Here is a 20,603-nt window from a genome sequence, read left to right on the forward strand (position 1 = left end):
ACAAGTTATTATGCATGGGATATGTTCGTGGATGTGTGAATACTGTCTAGAATCAGAATCGTTGTATAGTTTTATATAAATGGTGGCTTAATGTGTCTAGGTGCAGAATACAAGGGAAGGAATTGTGGGGGATGGGTAGCACACATGAGTAGATCAATCAGGTGGTTGGAAGGTTGGGTGCTGGGAAAAATCCTTTGGAATAGACATCATCTGGATGATCTAAACTGAAATACCGTAAGTTATTAATACTCTACCATAGAGTAGAGGTGGGCATCATTAATATTGCTCCCCACTTTGTGGAACAAACTTTCATTGGCGGTTAGATGAGCTTCTATATTGAAATGCTTTTGCTGACCGAGGACATATTTGCCGCCATGTTTCTTTGTTCTTAAAAATGAATGATACATAACCATAATTTTAAATCGCTGAGTGTTTTGGTTTTTGCAAGTTTGCTATTAATCTATTTTAGTTGTAGGTATAGGATTGGTTTTAAAAAGCATTGATATTTTTCAGTAATGGTCAATTTAAAATGTAAAAACTTTTTCACTCTTTCCATTATTTTGATTTTTCTTTTTTATGTAGGCACAATGTCCTGTTCTTGTGGTTCGACCACTCAGGCTCGTGAAAAATGTCTGGATTATTTGTGTGGAAAAATTTCCCGAATTCTGCAACTCAATGATGATCAGAGGATTGTATTGAGAATGTATGATCTGGAAAGAGAAAGGGAAATGGCTTGGATGGAGGGTTATGTTGGGATCCATCCTTTTTATATACCAAGAGGCAAGAATCTGTTTTTACAAATTTACTGACTTGACAACAGACTGTATGAAACGATAAGCTCTTCTTTAGACATAGAGAAAAATATTGTGGATCGTCCCAGTGATCTAGGTTGCTGTGAGAAAAATAGGGGGAGGAAGAAATATGTATGCTCACCATCCTGAATTACCTATAAAATAATAAAGGCAGGATAAGAATCTAACAATCGAATGAATGAATGAACATTTGCACAATTCCCTATGTAAAAATATACCTCCTTTGCAAATAAGAAGATAAAATGTCAAGAAAAATGCTTTTAGCCTTTCTCTTTGGTATACTGGTTTTCAATGTGCATGATGTTATGGGTGAATTAATGAGAGAACGTTCAAACATTTGATTCTCCTATCTGTAATAAAAGCTGTTGTTTAATTTTCAGGCATGAGCATGCTGCTTATGTAGTTAATGACTATTAGCCGCATGTAAAGTTAGGGAATCTTAAATAAAGGAAATAGATCTTGAAGAAGGGTGTCGGATTCTACTGTTCAGACCAGTTCTATGGAACCGATTATGATTCTGCGCAGTTCGGAGAACCGGCAAATCATGTCCTTGGCTGGCCCCTCCCCTCTCCGCCCACCCCTCCCTTCCCCACCCAGTCAGTCCTTATCGTGCATGCATAACTTTACATGCATGCCCAACATCTCTGACTGCATTCTTCCCTGCCCAGTCACTCCTTAAGGTATTCCTTTTTTCCCCCTCCTGACGATCAGCTGTTCCTATGATTAGCTGTGCCGGGATTCCCCTCGCTTACTTACTGCTTCGCTCGGGAGGCTTTCCTGAGGCCCAGGAAGGCAAAAAATGGAGGGGGGCCACAGCACACACACCCCGCCCCCTCCATGTTTTTCCTTCCTGGACCCCAGGGAAGCCTGGGAGCAAAAACGCCCCCCTCAGGAGGCTTCCCTGAGGCCCAGAAAGCCCCAAAACAGAGCACGGGGTGCTGTGAGCCGCTCCCCTGCTCCGTTTTTTTCCTTCCTGAGCCCCAGGAAAGCCTGGGAGCAAAAACACCCTCCCTAGGAGGTTTTCTGAGGCCCAGAAGCCCCCCCAAAACCGGGGGTTGCTTCCAAAAAGAAGAAAAAGCCACATCTACCCAGCCATAGCCACCTAGCTACGCCCACAGAACTGGTTGTTACAAAATTTGAATCCCACCCCTGTCTGGAAGTCTCAGGAAACTACAAAATTGGCCCCCTGAGAATTGAGCTTTCTCAATGGATACAGCTAATAGGTCAAATGGAATAAAAATCAGGGATGGAAGGAAATAAAATGGAATATCCTAGAGAAGGACATGATGGATTATTTGAAATATTGAACAGGAGTTTTCCATATGCCACTTTAATCTTTGTTTTTAATCACAGGCCCACTTTACCAGAAGAACAACCTATTGGACTATGCTCTAAACGCAGGCACCACTTCAATGAATGCACAGCGGTTGTTACGAGCCTTGCAGCTAAGCAAACCGATTCTCTTGGAAGGCTCTCCAGGGGTTGGGAAGACGAGCTTAGTGGCTGCCCTGGCCAAGGCTTCAGGAAATTGCCTCAGTCGAATCAATCTCTCTGAACAAACAGTAGGTCAATGGCTGTGGTGGAGGTTGGAATTTCTGACGATGAAAAAAAAAATCTTTTACAAACGTCAAGAGTTCAATACTCCTCTTAAGTCTTAAGTTCTCTTAAATACTACTCACTGAAGAAGGAAGCTTAGAAGGATGTTAAGTAAATGAATGATATTCCTATTTTAGAGACGGGATATATGTAGCATTTTTTATCTTTTGACTCCTGGAGAAAAATATCTAACCTTCACAATTTTCCCAGAGTTTTCTGTTTCTTTTTCACATGCACAATAGACTCTGTGCTCTGCTCAGCTTTTCAGAAACAAATATTGGAAACATTCTATATTCTCATACTGATAATAACGTCACTGAGGCTATGGTGCTCTGTTTTTCCTCCTCATATCTTAGTGTAAATATCCTGCCATGCCACAAAAAAGAAAAAAATAATATTTACTGTAAAGAATGAGGTTCGAACTTTCAATGGGAGATCAGATATTGCAAGTATTGTATGCTGCAGATATCCTTACATACTATTATGGCTATATATCAGTGCTTCTTATATTCTTTACCAGAAGGTTGTAGGCATTGCAGATGCAAAGTTGTCCCAACTTTTTTTTTTTCATCTCAAGACTCTCCCTAGCATTTGAATGGCAGGCTAAGGATCACATTCCAAAGGATTAAATCAGGACATAATTTAAATTTCATTTGATCTAGTGGCTAAAGTGCTAGCCTAGAAACCAGAAGACTGGATTTCTAATCCTGCTTTAGGCATGGAAGCCAGCTGAGTGGCTTAGGGCCAATCACCGTCCCCCTTAGCCCAACCTACCTCACAGTGTTCTAGAGAAAATAAGAGGAGGGAATATTAAATATGTTTTCCAAGTAGAATTACTTAAAAAGTAGTAAAGGCGGGATAAAAATCAAACAAGTTGAGTTTTAAAAAAATTAATTGGACTTGGCACAATTACCCTCTAACTTTTAATTTTCACAGTCTTAAAATTACAAGTTGGTAATAACATTTTCAAATTTCTGGACATTCCAGCCAAGGTACATGGAGTCTCCCAAAGTGTTGGCCGCAATGTCCAGAAACTTCAAAATGTGACAACGCATGCAAAGTCAGCTAGACTGGAATACCAGTGTGTATGGTATTCACTGATTGAAAAAAAGTAGATTATTATTATTATTTTTGCTCCAATAGAGTATTACTGATTATTTTTTGTTTGTCTCAAAATTTTGCATACCTGGATAGATTTTTTTAATTGCCACCATTTCATATTTGTAAAGCTTGCCATCTCTCTTCTTGTTTTTCAGGATATAACAGATTTGTTTGGCACAGACCTGCCTGTTGAAGGAGGCAAAGGTGGGGAATTTGCCTGGCGTGATGGACCATTGCTTGCAGCACTAAAAGCAGGACACTGGATTGTATTAGATGAAGTGAGTATAGCTTACACGTGTGTGTGTGTGTGTGTGTGTGTGTGTGTGCGCGCGCGCGCGCATGTGCGCAGGGTATATTTTCCGTTCTTGAAGAGTGATGGTCTTTCCCCATATTATTGTTTCTCCCAATACTGGAAGGCAGAACATCATTCCACCACATGACACTGTTACATGGAAGGAAGCTGGAGTATTATCCCCCCCCCACATACGCACACACACTAGATGTAATAGGACAGGCAGAAACTATTGGGGATGAACAGTCCTGCAAGTTACCTCATTCCATGCCATGTATGGCTTTAAAAGTGATAACCAGCATTTTTCATTGCACCTTGAAACCTACAGGAAGCCAGTTAGCTATGCAGCAGTGGTGTTACTGCTGCATCCAGCTGTATCCACACCATATCATTGTCACTGAATTAGAGAGATCCAAGCAAAAGTTTTGGATGAAGTCAAAATGTGGGAAGATTTTGTTTTATTTTAATCCTGCTTTTATTACTTTATAAGTAGCTCAAGGTGGTAAGCATACATAATACTCTTTCCTCTTCCTGTTTTCCCCACAACAACAACCCTGTCAGGTGAGTTGCGTTGAGAGAGTAACTGGCCCAAAGTAAATTCATATTGTATGATTTTCTTTTTCTAAAAAAAGAAGGGGAATGTAACCTGTTTATGTTTATATGTCTTAAATAGCTGAATTTGGCTTCTCAGTCAGTGTTAGAAGGCCTGAATGCTTGTTTTGACCACCGGGCAGAGATTTATGTACCTGAGTTGGGGATGAGTTTTCATGTTCAACACAAGATGACAAAGATCTTTGGATGCCAAAATCCTTACAAGCAAGGAGGTGGCAGAAAAGGATTACCTAAGTCATTTCTGAATAGATTCACGCAGGCAAGTTCATAATTTCTTCCATTGTCCCTTTTGTTTGAATGTTGCTTTAAAAAAAAAAGAATGTTAATTACACCATGTAGATAAACTTGAATGCTAAATTTTTGCTGATTTTATAGTCAGGTGTTTTTATTTAAATATATTGATGGAAGTCTTAGTTAAATTCAGCATTGCCAAAGCAATTGTTTCTTTAGAATACATGTGTCTCCTGCATATAATAATACTTTCACCCCTCCCTTAAAAATGGCACAGGTTTATATAGACCCACTTTCTGCATCAGATATGGAATACATTGGGAATACTCTTTTTCCAGCCATTGACAAGGAAATAATTGTGAAGATGGTTGAATTCAACAATAAGGTACATATAATGCCTCAAATTGTGATAAGATAAATAGCAATAGTACTTAGTCTTATATACTGTTTCATAGTGCTTTACAGCCCTCTCTAAGCGATTTACAGAGTCGGCCTATTGCCCCCAACAATCTGGCCCCTCATTTTACTGGACTCAGAGGGATGGAAATCTGAGTCAACCTTTTGCTGGTCAAGATCGAACTCCTGGCTGTGGGCAGAGTTAGCCTGCAGTATTGCATTCTAACCACTGTGCCACCATGGCTCAATGGGGAGAGATATAAACAATAAGATTATAAATTGAGATTCTTTATGTGTTAAATGTAATTCTGTAGTATGGCCTTCTAATATAGTTTTAAGTACTGAATCATATTGGTATTTGTAATGTTTTGCATTGGTACTTTTATTTAGATTGAGCAAGAAATTACAATTGAGAAGAAGTGGGGACATAAAGGTGCACCTTGGGAATTTAACTTGCGTGACCTTTTCCGATGGTGTCAGCTAATGCTTATAGACCAGTCACCTGAGACTTATGACCCTGGCAAACACATGTTTTTGATCTACGGAGAAAGAATGAGAACAAAAACAGACAGAGAAATGGTAAAGAGCAGAGATAATTTATTTGCTTATTTTAGGATTTTACTTTAATGTCTTATATATCTGAGTTTGTCATACTGTGCTCAATTGTATAATTTAAAATTATTTCTGTTAAGGCATCCTTTTTACCCAAAGCTTGAGTTTTGGTGCGTTGGGTATATAATAGAAAGAACCCCATGCATTTAAAGCATCTGTTCCTCAAGCTGGTGCTCACTAGGTATATTGGAACAATTCCAGGATTCCTAGGAAGAATGGCTAATATTGACTTGAGACTGAGTTCTGAGAAAGCCCTTGCTATTTAGTGTTCTTTAATGGTTCTGTCTTATGATAGATGCTGTTCAATACCTATAGGAAATCTGTTGGAGAAAATCATGCAGAGCTTTAGAGTTTGATGCCATCAATACACTGGTGATAATTAATTTTAGAGCCCTTTGCCATTCAGGTCCACATAAATGGATAATGATTATCCATCCTTCATTATTGCCTAAATTTACTCTGGGGAGAGAATGAGTTGAAATTAAATCTAGGTAAGATGGAAGTAGTATTGCTAAAAAAAAGGGAACTGGACTTGGAGACTGAAGTTTAGCCTCTTGCAGATCATACCAAGAGTTTCCGTAATGAGTTAGCAATATGACCTTGAACAACAGGGAAGATCTTTATATTCCAGCTTGATTTTTAAAAAAATTACTTTACTTTAGGCTGGTGGGATATCATGTGAATAAAATAAAATATTTTGAGGTCTCCGTGCTGCCTACCTCTAGTGAAAGGGAAAATTGCACATGTACGTAGATGTGTTTCTATGTATATATGCAAGCATATGTTCACTTGGATCATGGAGTTTCTGATGATAGCATGATTGAGGTCTTATCAGTCTTCTTCCCAAACTTTGGCAATTTATCTGAGTTATGACTTGAATGAATAATTTACAGATTATGCAACTCCTTAAAAGAATCAGCCTTTAAAATTATTCACAATTCTGTGCCAGTTACACTTCATACACTAGCCTCAGATGAGGATAGTCAAATTTTACTCTTTGAGCTGTAGAATAAATCGTCAGACAATAAACAATCTCAAGTGTTAAAAGTGAGACAGATAACCTTGAATTAGGTGATTTTAAATGTCTGCACCAGGATTACGTATGGTCCTTTTGGGAAAGAAAAGATTTGGATAAAAACATTGTGTAATAATTCATAGAAAGATTGCAGGGGGGAGTGGGGGAATAAACATTATTCATTAATGCATTATTCAGTATGAATGTGATTTGGTTCCTTCTTTTTTATCTATTTAGGTAGTGTCTCTGTTCAAGGACATTTTTGGGCAGAATTGTAAGCCCTATACAGGAAGTAGGCAATTCTACATCACACCTTATGACATTCAGGTAAAAGGAAATTAAGACTATTACTATTGTAGTATTATTTTGTTTACTGTCTATTTCTTCCTGTTTACATATATGAAAGTAATGCTGTTTCTGTTTTTCCTGAAGGTTGGCTACTCAGTCCTCTCCCGTGCCAATTATGTCCCACCTCCAGGCAGAAATCTGTTGCTCCTCCACCATTCACTGCAGCCCCTAGAAGCCATCATGAAATGTGTACATATGAGCTGGATGGTAATCTTGGTGGGCCCAGCTGCTGCTGGCAAGACTAGCCTGCTTCAGTTACTGGCATATCTAACAGGCCATCAGTTAAAGATTATGCCAATGAACAGTTCTATGGATACTACAGAGCTATTAGGTGGATTTGAGCAAGTAAGTGTTTACTTTTTTCTTTTTCTTTTTCTTTTTTTTGCAGTTTTTATTCATTTTTAAACTAAAAATGGGATTAATACAAATACAGCTTCCCTACTATGTGTGGATAGAGAAGGAACAAGTAATTTTTTAAAAAACTGGGGGTAGACTGCCTGCTAGGTGATGCAGGGGCATGGCTAGTATGCGTTGTGCCAAAATTTGGGGGAGGGAGCAGAGAGTAACAATTGTACTTAGATTTATATACCATTTCACAGAGCTTTAAAGCCCTCTCTAAGTAGTTCACAGAGTCAGCATATTGCCCCCAACAATCTGGGTCCTCATTTTACCAAACTGGGAAGGATGGAAGGCTGAATCAACTTTGAGCCTGGTGAGATTTGAATTGCCAAATTACAGGCAGCTGGCAGTCAGCAGAAGTAGCTTGCACTACTGCATTCTAACCACTGCGCCTCCATGGCACAATGGTCTTCTGCAAGTTTTAAAAGCCCCTGAGGTCCCCAAAAATAGATAATAATGTTTTGCTTGCTTTTTCAGTAGGAGGCCGGAACTGTCATTGTTATGCTGACTCTGACTGAAGGATTGGCCTAAATCAAGTTTCCTTCTTTGTTTATTGGCTGGGACAGTAGTGATGGGGAGCAATTCTTGAAATTATTTTTCTTGATCAACAGCAGTTTCCTGATGGCAAAAAACATTTGTTGAAGTTTCATGTTACCAGCCCAAGGGAATCTTATATTCATTGCCTAAGTTTCTTTTTGACGGAGAAATCTGGGTTCATGTCTTTTGGGGGCTGTGTAATTTCCATAAAAATGAATAGCCTCCCACATTCTAACTATCAGCTTACAATAGACAAGAATACCATGGCCCAGTGGGGTCCTTGGTACTCCCTGAATTTGATCGTTTTCTTGCAAAGTCTCAATATCCAACTAGGTAACATTATCAGTGCTACACATCAGCGCACTGGTGATATTACCTAGTTGGGTAATGAAACATCTGCAAGAAAACAACCAAGCTGAAAGAGCTCCAAGGACCCACAGTCATCTTACGTTAGTCTGTAAGGAAGATGGGACAGTTGGTTACCAAAGAATCTCTGAACAGCAGCTGTCTCATCCGTACATTTTTCTCTTAACCTTGTCCATTCTAACTAATAAGGCCAGCTACTTCCTTAACTACATATTGTCATTTCTGTTTGAAGACAGAGCATTCATTCAGAATAAGTAGTTGAACTCCAGTTGTAATATGGCAATGGAATGCAACTGTGACTGATGTATTAATATCTTCTATAGGTTGACATCATTCGGCCATGGAAATTCTTGCTGGAAAAGGTAGAGAATGTTGTCAGCACCCTTCTAAGAGACAGTCTCCTCCTCAATACCATGTGCCCTGAGGATGCTGAAGTTGTCTTGCGTGCCTGGAGCAATTTCATTTTTAATTTCAAACCCAAATCTTTTGGGGAAGGGAATCAAAATATAACCATTGAGTTGGTGAATAAGTTGGAAGGAGTACTAGTGCTAGTCCAGAGACTCAATAGCAAGATCAGCTCAATTTCAAAGTCAGGTATGCAGGAAAGTCAAAGCCTTTTTTAATATATTATATTAATATATAATTTATAATTGTGTATTTGTGTGGGTATGCGTACACATTTTACTTGTCTTGAGCATTTATTTGAGAAGCTAAATTTGCTGCTTTATTGCAACTATTGCTGTTTTGAAGAACAATATACTTTCCTAAAATCAGTACTCTGCTGTTTCAATTCAACTTCCTAGCAGTTACAAGTTCAAATGAATATGTATGTATTGTATGTATGTATTGTTTTTTCTGTGATCAACAGTTTTTAGGATTAATGTTTGAAAATGTTGTGAAGGCCAGCTTCTTGGTGCACAGAAATATTGAAACCTTTTTTTTTGGCTACTCTCATTCTAGAATTTTCAACACTTGTAGAAGAGTTTCGTCACTTCAAGTTGCAAATAGTTCAATTTATGAATGGCCATACTCATGGGACTTTCGAATGGGTTGATGGGATGTTAGTTCAGGCTTTAGAGGCTGGAGACTGGCTTCTAATGGACAATGTAAACTTCTGCAGGTAAAATTACTATAGGAATTAGTTTTGTTTTTACCTACTACTATAAAAGCAGAGCATGTCAACTACACATCTGGTGTATCATAAATACTTCCTAATATTGCTGTATAACATCAATCCAGTCCTTAACAAGATTTTTATTTCAGGAGGGAAAAAACCCCACAATAAAATCATGCTGGGTCTTTTTTGTCATAATGCTGAACTATGAATTAATTAATTGTCTCTGATCCAGGCTAGTTAAATTAAAGACCTAGAAGAATTTGAACTGAGTCCCTATGTAGATAAAGAGAAAGATAATAAGATAATAAGTGTGCTGCTGTTTTCCTAATCTAGTGCAATGATTCATATTGGGTTTAATCTGTTTTGCCTCAAAAGATCCTCGAGGATACCAGATTATTCAGCACATTTGATCTCACATCTGCCTTGCATTTTACAGAAAAAAACCTGAAACTATATTTTGTATTTGCTCACATCTCTGTTATTCCTGTATAATGCAAGCTGGCATGTATGTACAAATTGCTGAAGTAAGATGCTCATTCCCTACATCACAGATGTCTTGCTAGGTAGATGGGATCTAATTCCTGCAAGGCACCCTTGTGGTTATTTTATATATGCACATAGAGTAATAAAGTTCACCAGTGAATGAGCTGATAAATGATTAAGAATAGTAACTGATTTCTGTTTCTTAAAAAATAAAATAGATCTATTTTGTTTCCACATGAATTTGTTTTGAATTCATTTCATAACTTAACTAAGGTTGTTGTGATTTCCCTTTTTAATTTGCAGCCCTTCTGTGTTAGACCGCTTGAATGCTCTGCTTGAACCCAGAGGAGTCCTGACCTTGAGTGAAAGAGGAGTGATAGATGGAGTAACTCCCAGTGTTGTTCCTCACCCGAATTTCAGGTACTATACCTAATCTCTGAGCATTTGTAGAAATGTCTTTTCAATTAATAATACCCATTTTTTATAAATGTCCTTTGAAAATAGATATAAAGTTGGGTTTCATTCATCCTGGAAATGCACAGACATTCATTTTCATTACAGATCTTTTACCAATCACAAGCAGAGAAACAGAACAAAAAAGTCAATTTGGTCTAGTAGTTAAGGCACCAGGCCAGAAGAAGGAAGCTGTGGGTTCTGTTATTAAAATTGGAGCAGAAAACCGCTGTCAAATCATAAATTCTTAAATAATGACTCAAATGGAAAAAAAATTAATTGCCTGCTTTACATTAAGCAACAACGGGGGTATAGCCTAACCTGTAGTATCAAACACATCAAATATATACAAGCATTTTGGATTGGTGGGAGAAGCAATTTAGAAAACTACTGCAGAGGCTGCTTTTACTAAGCATCATGGGCATGTGTCTTACACAGTTCTTGAGTTGTCTCTTTTCCTACTATATCTCCCACTCTGTTTTAGCAGCAAAATAAGATACTGGATGTTCTGCTCTTGTTAATAGACTTTTTCTTTCAATGGATCCCGCACACGGGGAAATATCCCGAGCCATGCGGAATCGTGGCGTTGAAGTCTATATTCCAGGAGATACCCATGAAAATCCACTGGATCCTCATGATGTGAAGCTGCTGTTGCATGGCTTGGGGCTGTTGGGAAATGGCATATGTGATACGCTCATAGCTGTGCACACAGAAGCCAAGGAAACTCTAGCAGGTGAGATGCGCATATCGTAACTTGACAGAGGATGGATAAATTTCTTCTCTTTAGATACGTGTTTGAGGGTTCTTTAAAATGACCAGAGTGTGAAGTGCATTGTATAAGCTTTTAATCAATGCGGAGTTCTCACTTTAGTGCAAATATCCAGGTTCAATGGTTTGTTTATAATGCTGGAAAAGATGGAAGGAAAGGGAAGAAAAGGACAACCACCCAGGGGCAATGGGCACAGCATTGGAAGAATTAAATAGTTTGGGGAACAGATCCTCCTGGAGAAATTATAGCTATGTGGTAGTTGTTAAAAGAATCAAAACCAATTTAAAAGGACATAATCTTTTTTAAATTTAATTTTATTTATATATTTTCTCTTTGTATACAATAAGTTCTTGGTGAACAGTGTACTCTCTGGGTCAGTTTGTTTACATAGCAATATTAAACTCTTAATTTCTACCTGTATTATCTAACCATTGATAAAATGAGTTTGAGATTTGAAAATATTCTGAGTCTTTCTTTTATCTTCATTGTTAGTCTGCCTATTTCTGCACACTAATGTTTTTTTTAATTATCTCTTCCGTGGGTGTTTCCTCGTTTTTCCAGTATCGCGCAAGTACAATTCTTGCTGCTGTTAAAACATGTAATATTAAATATACATTTCCTTTATCATATTTTTCTGGTATTATACCTAACAAAAATAATTGTGGTTTGTAGTCTATATGCTACCTTAACATTTTTTCTAACCATGTATGTATTTTTGTCCAAATTTATTTTGCTTTTGGACATGTCCACCACACATGATAATATGTGCCCGGAGCTTGATTGCATTTCCAACATTTCCAAATGGACAATCAAGTTACTTATTTTGCTGTTCAGAATTGAAACAATTGTTTATTTTAAATAAACAATTTAAAACAGTAACAAAAAGGACGAAGAGCAAAACATGAAGATAATTATGATAGAAATATATTTGCAAAGAAAAGAGAAAAGCAACCACATAAAAGTGCTTTAAAAGAAAAAGTTAAAAAAAATTACAACAAAGAAAAAACCATGTAATTTACCACTTTGACAGTAAATAGTTACAATTCTCTGTATACTTAATGCAAATATTGATCAAATGCATACATGCTTACCAGATGGTGACATTTTGCTTTTCAGGTTCTACATATAGTCTTTCAACTCTGATCCATACTGCCACACTGATTGTGCAGCGATTACACCAAGGACTTGGTTTAGCAAAGAGTTTCTATAAAGCATGCTGGGAGGTTTATGCATCTACACAGCACACCCAAAAGGACAAAAAGGTAATCTGCTTTCAGGTATAATCTGGTTTGTAGAAGAAAAACAAAGAATTTACTCGTTTAAAATGTATTTCATCTTTTCACAAACATTAACTCTCATACACTGAGGCACCTGACAAAAAATGGATGCAATAAGAAAGCATAGACATTGGACAAGGAAGCAGAATCTGTTTTTTATTCAAAATATATCCCAAAGTAGGTAGCAGCCAAAATTTCTTAAAATAACTTGAATCCATCTTAAAATGTACTAGGCTTTTAAGACTGTGCAGTATGAATTGGATCAGCTGAATACTTTAAAATGTGTTTCATGAATTTATCCCTACTTCTTAGAATCTAAGAAATTGACCTCCTCTGACTAGCTCTTCTAAAATATTAAATCTATAATGAATTATTGAGATCTCAAACTGAATAATAATAATAATAGGGGTAATTCTTGAGTTACAACCACTATTGAGACTGGAATCTTAGTCATTAATCAAGTGAAGCAGTCATTAAATAAGATGTCATGTGACTGTTTCACTCAACTACTGCAATCTCAGCACTTCTGGTTGTAGTTGTTAAGGGATCTTGTTAAGTGGACAAAGTCCTAGGTAATGAACCTGGTGCGCTTCAGGGGAGGTGGAGGAGACCCAAGGGGACCCGATGCAGGCTGGGTCTCTCCACTGGGGAGCTGTAAATCCTCCCTGCCAAAATCCAAACCGAATTTCCAGCCCGAGTAGAGAAACACTGTTATGTGGCCTACATCTTTCCCATGCCATCCCCCCGCCCACCAAGCACCTGCCCTTCTTACTTTATTGTGCTGTCTTTGCTCAGGAGCTGAAAATCCTGCTTGGGGTTCATTTCCTCATCACTGGGAACTGCAAAATTCGCCACGAAAGGATTTTAGCTTCACGTAAGCAGACATGAAGGATTTCAGCTCCATGCCTGCTTGCATAGAGCTGAAATCTTTGGCGTGGAACTCGTTCATTTAACACACACCCTCCCCACCAGCTCACCCATTGACTTTCTGGGGAATCCAGCAGAGAGCAAACAGCAAGCCTGCAAATACTAAAAATATATTGGCAAACCAGTAATAAGCGTGACCAACTTGCCAAGCAATCAGAATGCGATAATATGACTGCAAAGGGGAAGAGGGGTGAGATTTTGCAAGCTTGATTATCTTCTTGCAGATGTTTCATTACCAAACTAGGTAACATCATCAGTGATAGTAAGAAACTACAGAGGAGTTGTGTATGTGTCGAAGTATTGTTATGTAACTCTTGATCTGCACAGAGTGCAGTGAAGGCAGTTTTGTTTTTTATACTTCGTAATAGAGGAAGTCTTGTATAACCTCTTCTTTTGCATTCTTTTGTGTGTTCTTATACATTAGCTTGTGCTTGATTTGATAATGAAGCATGTTTCAGCATTGGAGTCAGACGAAACAAAGGACACTTCTCTCCTTGCCTTGGGATTATGGCCAGATTCAGCCTGCAGTGCTGTCTTTGCAGCTGAAGATTCTCTCCTTTCTACAGTTCATAGTGATGGGCAAGTCCTAGCCTACTGCCTGAACAGACTGAACCTAAAAAGCAACAGGTGGGCAAGAAATGTTTTATTTGACAATTGGGGGTTAACATTCCCAGGTGAATTAATTCTGGTTGAGGATCATTTGCTGGTTCTGAAGGAAAAAAAAAACCCATCCCCAATTCCTCTACAGCAGGGGTGTCCAACCTTGGAAACTTTAAGATTTGAGGACTTCAACTCCCAGAATTTCCCAACCAACCAAGTTGCTAAGGTTGGACACTCCTGCTGTATAGAAACTAGCTGGAATTTTTCTTCAAAAAGAAGATCACCAGAACTTCTAAATCCTGTACACAATTCCACCAAAACTATATATTTAAGAATCCTAAAGAATGCCACTGAACAGGTAGCAAATAGAAAGCAAAGCAAAGCAAAGCAAGGTGAAACAAAGATAAAGAAATACTACAAAGGTAAGCATTTTTTTAAAATCATAGAGAATTATGTGTTACATCTTAATAGAAAATATCACAGCTCAATTTTTAAACACGTTAAATGTATACCAAATGAAATCATAGTTTTATCTTTCCTCTCTGTCTAAATAAAGCTAATTCAAAGATTGAGGGTTGACAATTTAGCACACAGGCATCTTCTGAGTGTATGTTATCACATTGTTAAAAGTATCTTCAAGGCTTCTCATAAATAGCCACATTTCAGATTTGAGAGATGTACTTCAACAAAGCTATCAAAAACAAAACTTAAGACCGTCAGGACTGCATTGTGTCTAGCATTTGTAGGTTTCCCTGACACTGTATGCCATACACCAAATAAGTAAGTAAGTAACTATAGGTTTTGGAACATAGGATAATTAGTTCTTCCAAAGAGTGTGTGATGAGAAAACAGGGAAGGCTGATGTCATTGGTCCTCTTCTGCCTGAAATGATAGCCTTCCTTCGCACCAGTGCTGAAGTGTACTTAAAATGGAATATTAATTCTGTTAAATGCATACGTGACAATGAAATACATGTTTCAGATCCTGCTTCGGGAGATCACCATATAAATATGGAAGCCATGCCAATGCACTCAGATAAGAGCTTAGGTGTGAATAGGAATGGGGTGGTGGTGGAGTCTGGGTGAATGTTTCAAATGCAGAGTCTTCTTCAAAGTGATGTTTTAGCTCAGTTTGTAAGCCTCTGTGGTTAACTATAGGCATGACAGAGCCTTCTGCCTGGATAGTTGCATGCAGAGATGCCCGGAAAGGATGCTATCAAGGAAAAGGGGAAATTGGTATCCTTCAGGCTCTCCTCACATATGGTTGTCGTCTATTAGATGTGAAGATGTGCTTTTAATGTAGGATCATAACAAAATACAGATAATATTAAAGCTTGTGACTACTTTTAGCCATGTACACACATTGTTTCTCATCAGGGTTTCTCTTTCTTCATTGTAACTAAGCATTTTGTTTGAATGCAAAATGTAATTAAGGATTAGGTCTCAAATCTTGATGCAAAGGGTTGAAAGCTCTATTTGCTTCTAACCATTTAATATAAAGTAATATCTAATTTGGCTCTATGCAGTAATTCCTGCCCGTTGGACATTATGCCTTCATCACTGACCAAAAGGATTTCTCCTCCTGGGCATTCCCCCACCTAGCTCTGAAGGTTTGGGTAGCATCATCAAATTGAGAGAAATTGCAATGGGAAAGTGTGCCATTGAAGAAACCCACTGTTAAGGAGAAATGTCTCTTGCAGGCCTTTGCCATTTATATACAGATGACGATGTGTCCTTTGTACTGCATTGTTATTTTTTTATTTAAAAAACCATAACTTCTGTTTCAGGACACTTCCTCTTAATATACGTGACTTTGAGAAAATTCTGTGGTCTTCAAATTCAGATTGTCTCAAATTTGCTGCAGTAGAGATGAATGAGTCCTGGGCAGATGATTTAGAAGTTCTTTCTGCAGCTGTTAAGTTATTCATAGAAAAAGCCACCAATCAAGACTGGACCCTGAGAGTTGGATGGCTTAATCAGATAAAAAAGAATTTAGCCGAAGTACCTGGTAAGTATCAGCTCTTACCCTCTGCTGAAGAAAAGCTGATGGCAATGTTTGTAGTGCATAAAGACTGCCTGTATCCGTGGATGGATGGATATTACCCTGATAGTTTGCTGCCTAGAACAAACAAGTAAAGTATTATCAAATGGAGTGAATTCGTATATTCTGGCAAATACAGCCAGGCAAAATAAATCTGATTTAACATTATGTACAAGCCAGGCAACTTAGTTTTTCTCCTTTCTAATTTTTCATTTTTTCTAAAAACATAAATTCCATTTTTGGGAAGTTTCCTTTTCAGGCATCCTTTTAAAAAAAATCAAAGGAAATGCCCTTATTTTTCCTGCCTTGCTTGCATTATCAGAGGTATTTTAAAAGAAAGGTTGGTGTTTTATCTTTTTCCTTCTCATAACACCAGCATGAGAGCCTCTCTTTAACAAAAGCACCAAAAAACAAACAAACAAAAAACACAGAAGGTCAGATGTGTGAGAGGAAAATTGGGAGCTGCTCCTGCTGTGAGTCTCCCCAGCACATCAGTGCAGAGTGTGTGCTGGCAACTCCAGTCAACTTTGGTTCTGTCACTTGAGAGGGATAGCAAGGCAGCTGCAGTTTCTCTCCAGTGCAGGCGAACAGTTTCAGACAAAAAGACAATACCTGAATTTTCCCCTAAGCTCTCTACTTAGTCAGTGGACATTGAAAACTTCCATAATACAGACTTTCATGCAGCAGCAAAAAAAATTGCAGCCTTTTCACTAAAAAGCTTATGAGGAAAGCGGTCTTCTTTTTCTGAATCCTTCCTTCTCAGGTAAAGGTTTTGTTCCGGGGTTGCCTCGTCTAATGCCGCCTCTGCATTCATTGTCTCTTTCAAGTATACAGGTAGTCCACATTTAGTGACCACCACTGGGATTGGCCACTGCAGTGTGATAGTCACTAAGTGAAACCACACTATGTTTAAGATGTGATTTCAGCTTTTCTTTTCTTTACAGACCTGTGAAAGTCATAAAAGCAATGTTGCAAAGTTATTTTTTCATCACTATCGTAATTATGAACAATTATGAACTAAATGAGGACTACCTGTACAGAATTTAGTTGATACCAGTATTACTGTTCAGCCACTATATAAACCATCAACTGCTTCCTTAAAAATAATCGATACCTATCTCCTTGTCTCGTTCCTCCTTTTCCCATTCTAAATGTAATGAAAGTTTATAAAGTCAGAATAAAAGTAAACATAGAGGGGTATATTTGCATCTTTCTCCATATTTGTTGTCATTTCCTTAACAGAAAAATCCCTAATCTTCCCCACTTTAAAGTCAAAATCTGATTTAGCCCTGAACTGCCCAAGAGTCCATTCCACATCACCTCAAAAGTTTCTAGACTCAAGCCAACAATTGAGCCCAAAATTTTGGTTGTTAAGTGAGTCATTTGTTAAGTGAGTTTGGCTCCGTTTTACGACCTTTCTCACCACAGTTGTTAAGTGAATCACTGTAGTTCTTAAAATTAGTAACCTGGTTGTGAAGTGAATCTAGTTTCTCCATTGACTTTGCTGGTGAGAAGGTCACAAAAGAGGATCGCGTGAGCCTGGAACACCGCTATCATCATATGTATATGACCCAGTTGCCAAGTATCTGAATTTTGATCACACAACTATGGGGATGCTGAAAAAGGTGGTAACTGTGAAAAATGGTCCTCAGTCACTTTTTTCAGTGCCATTTTAACTTTGAATGGTCACTAAACGAACTGTTGTAAATCAAGGACCACCTGTATACACATACATGGACAGAAGCTCATATTGTACTCAAACCTGAGACTGAAGTTGGTGGGCATCTTGATCTCAGCCTAAGCTTACAATTCTACTCTACAGATTCTGTGTACACTCAACTAGAAGCTGGTGCTGCATCTCTGAATAATTTCTACTTCAGCCCCCTCTCAAGTGGAATTAGCAATGTAATAAAGATGCTGCAGCCAAATATGACCGGTAAGATGATTTCCCTTCCCCTGCACAGTATTTTGTATGTATTCTCCTCTTGAAGATTTCAGATAATGAATGCTAAAGAAACGAGAATGGGACTTTCAAAGCTTTATAACCATTGTCTGAATCATCCTAATCCTGTTAATGACTGCATAATCCCTTGCGGGGTGGAGTCTGGGCAACTGAATGGAGCTGAGTGTTTACTGGCCGGATGACCTGCCTGTTGCCAATGCAGAGTAGTATTCAGCAGATATATTTTCAGGTGCCCAGAAATAAATATTTGCCACTACCTAGGATTGAACTCAGTCTCCTAATTGTGAGGTGAGAGCTCCACCTCTAGGCCACCACACCACTCAGAACTGTTTTCTGAATATTCTAGTAAAAAGTAAGTGAAGAGAAAATTGAGCTAAATTTGGGGGATAGAAGAATTTTTTTGGAAAAAAAATTTTCCTTTGACACTAGGCATAGGAAGTAATTAAATGTCAGGTAAAATACATTTGTTTTCTGTTTTGTTCTTAAGCTTTTTACTTCTCAGTATATAATTACAGACATAATTTGAATTCTCATTCAATAGACTGTGTCTACCTCACAGTATCTATTAAAGAGATCATAAATAAGCATACCAGTCTTCTCACTGTCCATTTATCTTTTATAGATGAGCATGTGATTCCTATGGATCCAAGATGGAACATGCAGTACTTGGATACGATTAGCAATTCAGTCGATTTTGATACAGAAATAGAACACTCAGATCAGCTGCTTGTCCTTCTAAAATCACTTTCAAATCGGTGAGTTTAATTGTATGAGCACTTTTTTTTATTAGAAGAGTTAAAAGCTCGCCATAACTCTGTGTGCGTGTTTGTGTGTGTGTGTGTGTGTGTGTGTGAGAGAGAGAGAGAGAGAGAGAGAGACATGTCCAAAAAACCTCTATAATCAGTTTTCCATATTCTCATACTTTTAATAATATAGGGTTCTATTACTTTTTTCTGAATCCCTCACATCATTTATGAGGGAACGCATGTTCCTGTTTTAAAATAAACCCTCCAATATTCATATATCACTTTTCATTACTGTTGACTATTGCATAAAGAATAATATCCTCCCATTTCTAATCTCCTGTTGCCATCTAAAAATTATATATCAGTTGGCATGGTCCATTTTATTGTGGTGGTATCTTAGAACATTTGGTATTATGTTAGTGACATTTGTTGTGTATTGTATTGTAATTACAGGGCAATCCTGTTTCTGAACCGGGAAAGAAAAAGTTATGTTGAAAGAAGTTTGATTAACACCAAAAAAAACAGAACTAGTGCTTTGAGGGTGTCTGTAGAGTTCTATAAAGGTATATGTTATGCTTCTGCTTTTAATAAGCGAAAATTCAGCCATTTTCTTTTTACCATTTCTTTTAATTATAATGGATAAAACAAATAAAGAAGCTATAGTTGCATGTAGGTTTAATTTTATAAAATTTCATATCTTAAAGTTTTTTTATGGAACTAAAAAGAAAAAAAAAGATAGAAATTGTTTAATTTAAACTAGAATAATTAAATGTAGTTAATAAGATTTGTCTTTGTCTAGCCATTAATGTCCCTCTCTTACCAGATTTAAAATTACTGTTTGGTGGCAACTTTTGAAGAACTCTAGGGAATGCACCCAAACTGTGGTGGGAAGAAGTGGTGGTTGCATTTTCTGCCTCTGAATGTACAACTCAAGCTTTGTGCACTTTACATTCAGTAATTTTCTGAGAAAAAGAATACTACATTTATAAACGATATTAACTTTCCACAAAGAATTCAGAAGAACAGGTTGCAGACATCTTCAGTGTTTCGTTAACTGCTACTCATGGGTTGAATAATGTACTATTAATGCAACCTGTACTGGATATTGGTACATATTTTCTTTGGCTTAATTTTATCTTTTGAACTTAAAAGATTCTGGCAACCACAGCTCACTTCCACATGCTATTGTGGCCCACCTTGCTGCCTTTTTTGAACTTTGGGATGCTTTCGTACTGCACTGGGTGAAATCTACACAAGTTGCTGTGTCTGATGAGAAATTATATGAAGTAAGTAGGCAATATAGATATTTTCTAACCTTTGAGCTATAAGTACTATCTTGTATTTCATTCTGGTCCCGTATTATCCCCTCCCCCCCAGCTGATTTATCCATAGTGCTTTTTTAAGATACTTGCTCTAAATTAGAGGTCCCAAACTCCTAGTCCATGGAACCGGTTCGCTCAAACAAGCGAAAACCTCATCCGTGGGATGTAGGCAGCACACAATATCATGCCCCACTCTGGTCTGTGGAAAAACCTCTGTCCACAGAAGCCAGTCCCTGGTGCCCAAAGGGTTGGGGGCCACTGGCTTAAACAGATTTTTGCTACAAAGGATCAAGTGTTGTTAAAAGAATTCGAATTAATTTCATTAATATAGCTTAGATTTGCTGCCTATTAGCTTCAGATACTTTCGTTTAAAATTGAGCATAGCTTTGGTATGTTCAATTTTTGTTATTGTGTTTTGATAATACAGGTAGTCCTCAATCTGTGACCATTTGATCAATAACTATTCCAAGTTATGACAGTATTAAATGAATGGGGGTTATGACTGATCCTGGGAATTTTGGCTGTCCCCTGGGAATTTTGTGTGCCTGGCAACTCATTTACACATACGATCAGTTGCCAAGTGTCCCAC

General features: G+C 37.8%; 1 protein-coding gene across 1 annotated transcript in view; it reads left to right on the forward strand.

Annotated features, from left to right (window-relative positions):
- MDN1 (midasin AAA ATPase 1) overlaps positions 1–20,603 on the forward strand; it is a 109,698-nt gene that overhangs the window by 31,950 nt on the left and 57,145 nt on the right. The window contains exons 35-53 of the mRNA XM_026726729.2: positions 583–780; positions 2,166–2,374; positions 3,665–3,787; positions 4,475–4,672; positions 4,922–5,029; positions 5,431–5,619; positions 6,905–6,994; positions 7,100–7,360; positions 8,641–8,911; positions 9,278–9,437; positions 10,221–10,337; positions 10,895–11,103; positions 12,256–12,401; positions 13,768–13,970; positions 15,730–15,950; positions 17,806–17,919; positions 18,569–18,701; positions 19,146–19,255; positions 19,845–19,978. Coding sequence (XP_026582514.2) covers positions 583–780; positions 2,166–2,374; positions 3,665–3,787; positions 4,475–4,672; positions 4,922–5,029; positions 5,431–5,619; positions 6,905–6,994; positions 7,100–7,360; positions 8,641–8,911; positions 9,278–9,437; positions 10,221–10,337; positions 10,895–11,103; positions 12,256–12,401; positions 13,768–13,970; positions 15,730–15,950; positions 17,806–17,919; positions 18,569–18,701; positions 19,146–19,255; positions 19,845–19,978 — 3,194 coding nt within the window. The remainder of the gene's footprint in view (positions 1–582; positions 781–2,165; positions 2,375–3,664; positions 3,788–4,474; positions 4,673–4,921; positions 5,030–5,430; positions 5,620–6,904; positions 6,995–7,099; positions 7,361–8,640; positions 8,912–9,277; positions 9,438–10,220; positions 10,338–10,894; positions 11,104–12,255; positions 12,402–13,767; positions 13,971–15,729; positions 15,951–17,805; positions 17,920–18,568; positions 18,702–19,145; positions 19,256–19,844; positions 19,979–20,603) is intronic.

This window comes from Pseudonaja textilis, chromosome 1 (genome assembly GCF_049901715.1).
Source record: "Pseudonaja textilis isolate UNSWEBS1 chromosome 1, rPseTex1.2, whole genome shotgun sequence".
NCBI lineage: Eukaryota > Metazoa > Chordata > Lepidosauria > Squamata > Elapidae > Pseudonaja > Pseudonaja textilis.